This window comes from Sinocyclocheilus anshuiensis, unplaced genomic scaffold (assembly GCF_001515605.1).
Source record: "Sinocyclocheilus anshuiensis isolate Anshui unplaced genomic scaffold, SAMN03320099.WGS_v1.1 scaffold184, whole genome shotgun sequence".
NCBI lineage: Eukaryota > Metazoa > Chordata > Actinopteri > Cypriniformes > Cyprinidae > Sinocyclocheilus > Sinocyclocheilus anshuiensis.
This window is the reverse complement of record NW_015557077.1, coordinates 340,517-346,351: the sequence shown is the minus strand read 5'-3', so window position 1 is coordinate 346,351 and position 5,835 is coordinate 340,517. Positions and strand designations below refer to the sequence as shown.

General features: G+C 31.8%; 1 protein-coding gene across 1 annotated transcript in view; it reads left to right on the top strand.

Moving 5' to 3' along the window:
* LOC107676826 (sodium channel protein type 4 subunit alpha) overlaps positions 1-5,835 on the top strand; it is a 226,579-nt gene that overhangs the window by 178,453 nt on the left and 42,291 nt on the right. Inside the window, 2 exon segments of the mRNA XM_074186965.1 lie at positions 381-580; positions 4,740-4,913. Of these exon segments, the coding sequence (XP_074043066.1) occupies positions 381-580; positions 4,740-4,913 (374 nt within the window).

Here is a 5,835-nt window from a genome sequence, read left to right as displayed (position 1 = left end):
AATAACTATATGAAGTGGTATAAATATATAAATTTTCTGCCATCATGTCTTGAATTTGTGATCATTCTAAATGCATTTTAATAGACTGAATCATGCAGTGAAAGAAAACACACTAAATGCGCACACGCACTAGTCTAGACTTCACGTAATGTATGCGTGCGCTCTGTAGGGATGCTTTGAATGGTTTTTGCAAAATACTCGATAATGTCAAATCGCACATTGTTAAAACAACAATTACATATTATCGCAGACGATATATATCGCACACCCCTACACGAAACTATAAATAATACATTTTAAAATATGTTTTCGTCATCTTGGAACTACTGTTTCATTGACCCATTTATTAATCATTAAACTTTAATGGTTTTGTTTTCCAGTTTGTGTACGTCGCTTTAAGTGCTGTGACATCAACACGTCCGAGGGTCCGGGTCGAGCCTGGTGGCGTCTGAACATCAACACGTCCGAGGGTCTGGGTCGAGCCTGGTGGCGTCTGAGGAAGACATGTTATCAGATAGTGGAGCACAGCTGGTTTGAGACCTTCATCATCTTCATGATCCTCCTCAGCAGTGGAGCGCTGGTGAGATTTAATCTGTCATTTTTAGTTTGCACTGAATGCTAAAAACTTTGTTTACAGTGCAGTCACAGTAGTAGGATTTGTTACTTAAGCCAAGACACTATAGGTGAAAATTTAAACTTATAGATATCACATACCTTCCCAGTTGATTAATCACAGTATATAAAGACAATTGTTTTATATTAAACAAGTTCTGAAATGTTATGTTTACGCGAATGAGGTATTATCTAATTAATATGCACTAATTTGTAAACATTTCCAGAGAATAAATATGAACATTGGATAAAGCCAGATTCAACATTTTTGTTTGATTTTGTTGACATATTAGAGTTTAATGTTTTTACTGAGGGGATTTTGGATATCTGTTTTTATCACTCTATAAATCACAAAATACTGTCAACAGACAGAAAAAATACATTTTCGCCATGCTTTTTGGAATAAAGTGTTGTATAAAATGAGTTGAATGAAATATCAACAAACACCTCAGTAAAAACCTTCAGAATATAGACAGAAATAAAACTGTAAGTTTTTGTGTATGTAAGTACTGCTGAAGTGGAGGAAAAACCTTTCAAAGATATGAATTGTAATTGAAATCTACAGACGCGAATAGATAAAGTGCAATAAAATAAACATTCAAAAGTTTGAACTCTTAATAAAGAAGTAAAACGTGAAGAAATAGATAATCCAAGAATGAAAATTCATAATTTACTCATCCTGATGGTGGTCCAAACCTGGGTTATTATAGTTCACTAAAACTAAAACCATAAAAAAGAAAGAAAGAAAGAAAGAAAGAAAGAAAGAAAGAAAGAAACATTACCTGGAATAAAATAACATTAAAAAAAAAATCTTATTTTATTTCAACTAGTTGCAACATTTCTCATTTATTTTAGTACATTCACTTGATGTACTAAAATAACTAAAATGTAAATAAAAATTAATAAAAACTAGATTTAAAAAAAATAAATAGTAAAAATGTCCAAAACAACTGCATTACTAAAACTTTAACTACAATCAAAATGAAAACAGGAAATAGGAAAAATTTCAGAATATTAATACAAATTATAATAATATCTCAGTTTTACTGAATTATACTAAAATAAACACTTACATATGTATTTTGGATGTTTTCTTTCCCCTAGTCTGAAAGAAGACATGTTTTGGAAGCAGAATCTCAAACTTGAGCAGTGCATGACGAAGCAATGTTTTTGCCTGTAGTGTCTCAGTAAAGACGTCTAACTCGAGTCTCAGCTTGCTTCACTGACCTTATGACAGCTTTGACTTCAAACCGAGCACAGAAGCTGTCTCTATCGGTGTGTGTTTGGCAGGAAGTGGCAGCTCACTTCCTGCTAGCTGGCCTGTGGCGGCTGATGGCCTGCTGACTGGTCAACTCCTCCGACCGGCGTCTCCAGAGAGAGCTGTCAGACGCCAGCAAACGCAGATGTCAGATGACACTAATCTACATCAACACACGGCTGTTAGCCGTGTTGTGAAAATAATCACAGTCGTGCTCATCCTTTCAAACAGCCGCTGTTAGTACTAAATTAACACCATTATTGATTTCTTGCCAGAGATTTTTGTGCTTTTAAGGGGTTTCTCAAAAATGTAATATTTAGTCACACTTTATAATAAGTAACTTTTATAATTATTAATGCATCATTGAAAAAATATTATTGAATTGGATCATAATGTGCATTCAAGTACTTTCATATTTATTTGTAAATTAGATTGATTTTTTTGGGTCACAATTATTATTTTTTTTTATAAATTTATACTTTCATGCACCAAGGGTGCATTAAACTGTTCAAAAGTGCCAGTACAGACATTTATAATGTTACCAAAGATTTCTATTTCAAATAAAAGCTGTTCTTTTGAACTTTCTGTTCATCTGTGAATCCTGAAAATTAAAAGGTATCACCGTTTCCACAAAAATATCGGGCAGCACAACTGTTTTCAACATTGATAATAATAATAAATGTTTCTTGAGCAGCAAATCAGCATATTAGAATGATTTCTGAAGATCATGTGACACTGAAGACTGGAGTAATGATGCTGAAAATACAGCTGCGCATCACAGAAATACATTACAGTTTAACAGATATTCACATAGAAAACAGCTGTTTTAACTTGTAATAATATTTCACATTTTTACTGTATTTTTGATCAAATAAATGCACCCTTGTTGAGCAGAAGAGACTTCTGAATGTTAGTGTGCAAATGTTTAAACTAAATGTATATGAACTACTAATGTTAAGCATGTTAAGTTATGTTGCATGAAAGACTTTCACAATCTCTTTTACTTGTAATTTTTACCGCAGTCTGACATAAAAATGTACAGCTTGACCTTTTATATATTAGGTATTGATTAGATGGTGAAGTAAAATATTACAAAGACAAATATTTGTTTTCTTTTATAATAACACAATAAGATGAGGAACATGTCTTTATGTCGACTCTAAGCATTACCAGTTCTGTCTTTGTGAGATTATGCATGACACAGAAAACAGTAAATGCCAGAACGAAAAATATATTCCCGCTGCATAATATTATATAAGACTGTGCATTTCCTTAAAGATCAGAGTCCTGTGTGTGTGACTCACAGAGAGGGGCTAATGTCAGAGCTCTGTCTTACAGCCGGGTGCCAGGTGTGCGCAGACCGGCTGGTATTTTAGTGGCATTTACCAGCAGCTTCAGCAGGCAGCTGTTCTTTCAGACGTGCACTTGAATGATTACACATGAAAACAGAAAGTAAGCAGAAAATGAGAAACAGCACAGTTGGCAAAAAGCAGCGGCGAGTCCGCTGGACGCAGATGCTTGGCTGGTCATCGGTGCATGTATGTGCAGTAGAGTAGAACCGCTCCGTCGAACAGTCTGGATGCTTAATAAAGAGGAAATAGATCATCCAAGAATGAAAATTCATCATTTACTCATCCTAATGGTGATCCAAACCAGGGTTATCTTAGTTAACTACTAAAACAAAACAAAAAAAAAAACATTTTTGTTATTTGAAATAAAAGAAAAGTTAACTGAACTAAAATAAAAAAATGAAGAAATGTAAATTATTTTATTTCAGCTGCCAAGGTGACATTTCTCATTTCCATTTAGTTTAGTTATACTAAAATAACTCAAATTGAAATCAACATTAATAAAAAACTCTATATAGACATATTAAAAGGACTAGTAAAAATGGCAAAAAAAAAAACACATTGCTAAATCTAGAGTTAAAATGAAAATGGAAAATATAAAAATAAAACTATAATAGTATTTCAATTATATTCTGTATTATACTGTACCAAAATAACACCACGGTTATTATAGTTAACTGAAATTAAAACCATAACATTTAAAAAAAATAAAAATAGTAAAAATGGCAAAAAAAACACTACATTACTAAAACTTTACCTAGAATTAAAATGAAAGCAGAAGATATAAAAATAAAAACAAATTCAAAATATTAATAAAAACTAGAATAGTATCTCAGTTATATTGTACTAAAATAACAGTGAACCAAACAAGGGTTATTATAGTTAACAAAAATTAAAACCATAAAACAACATATTCATTTCTTGATATGTTTATTGAAATCATTCTTTATTTTCATTTAATTTTTTTAATCTAATTTTCAGATGCAACATTTCTCATTTTGAAGTAGTTTAACTTGACGTACAAAAATAACTAAAACTAAAGTAAAAATCAGCAACAAAAATAAACTATAGACATATTTAAAAAAATAAACTAAATTAAAATGAGAAATGTTGCTTTGGTGACTAGCTGAAATAAAATAAGTTTAAGGATTTTTTGTTTTGTTTTTTTGCCGATAATGTATGTTGTGGTTTAAGTTTTTTTTTAAGTTTAAGGTTTTAGTTTTAGTTTACCCTGATAATAGTATCTCAGTGATACTAAAACAGCAATGCTCCAAACCCAAATTACTTACTTTCTTTATAAATTAGCACATAATAATATCATTAATATAAACATCACTTTAATAAAACATTCATGCTGCTTTTTCATCATATTTCTGTAGATTGTCCGAGTCTTCATTCAGTTTCACTGTCAAATGTGTTAATGACAAGAATGAAGTGCTGAAGGTCTTCAGAAGTCTTCCTCAGCTTGTTCTGTACGTCTAGTTTAACACACTGCTGCTTCTGTATCTCTCTGTTGAAAGGCATTTGAAGACATTTACATTGAACAAAGGAAAGTGGTCAAAGTGGTGCTTGAATACGCAGACAAGATCTTCACCTACATCTTCATCTTGGAAATGAGTCTGAAGTGGATCGCCTACGGTTTCAGGAAATACTTCACCAACTACTGGTGCTGGCTGGACTTTCTCATTGTGGCTGTAAGTGCATCAATTTACTTTCCCAGCGTCTGATTGCAAAGTGCAGCGAATGAATAACAGCAGAAGTGCTTTATTATAAAACATTTAAAATCTCAGGAAGATTGAATGAGCTCGGGTTTACAGAGAGCAACTTTTCTGTTGTATAATAATCAAATCAGCTGTAGTTCAGCTTTCCAGCACCTCATCAGTAACATTAAAAGATGATCATTTATAATTATTATCATGTTGTTTTGCTGTTGTTTGAGCTCCAGATTCAGTCCAGTGATACAGTGCTGTTTGTTTTGGCCTTTGGCTTGTATTTGTGCACATATTTGGGTTGATTCTGATCTGAACTTATACTGAAAAATAATGCTGTAGGATTTCCTCTAAAAATTTGCACTTAGAAATTGCTAGTAAATTTCATAATCACAAAGAAACGGCAACACACGCTGAATTTAACATGAAATTTTGATTTAGAAAACTGAAATAGTTATTTCTTGTAAAAAAAAAAAAAAAACTCATAAGTTCATATAATATTCATTTCATAGGTTGATTTTGACATTTGGAATAAATTATATTAGTACTTTTAATGCTTTTACCATCTGAAGCTGGTCATTTTTCACTGAATTTTTTTGTTTTGGTTTTGTTTAGGACTTGTTAAGGATTTTGGCACTTGCTATGTGAACACATTGAAAACAAAAACAAACAAACAAACAAGGTTGAATGGTCCTAAAAAATAAAACAAAACAAATAAAAATAAACAAAAAGTGCATACATACATAAAAACTGAGATATCAACCTCAAATTTGGAACATAACTTGTTTAGATTTATGGTTTCGTTTTAGAGTAAAACATGTTTTGGAAAATATGTGTCATATTAATTATTTTGTGTGTGTGAGAGAGTGTGTGTGTGTGTGAGTGTGTGAGTGTGAGTGTGTGTGTG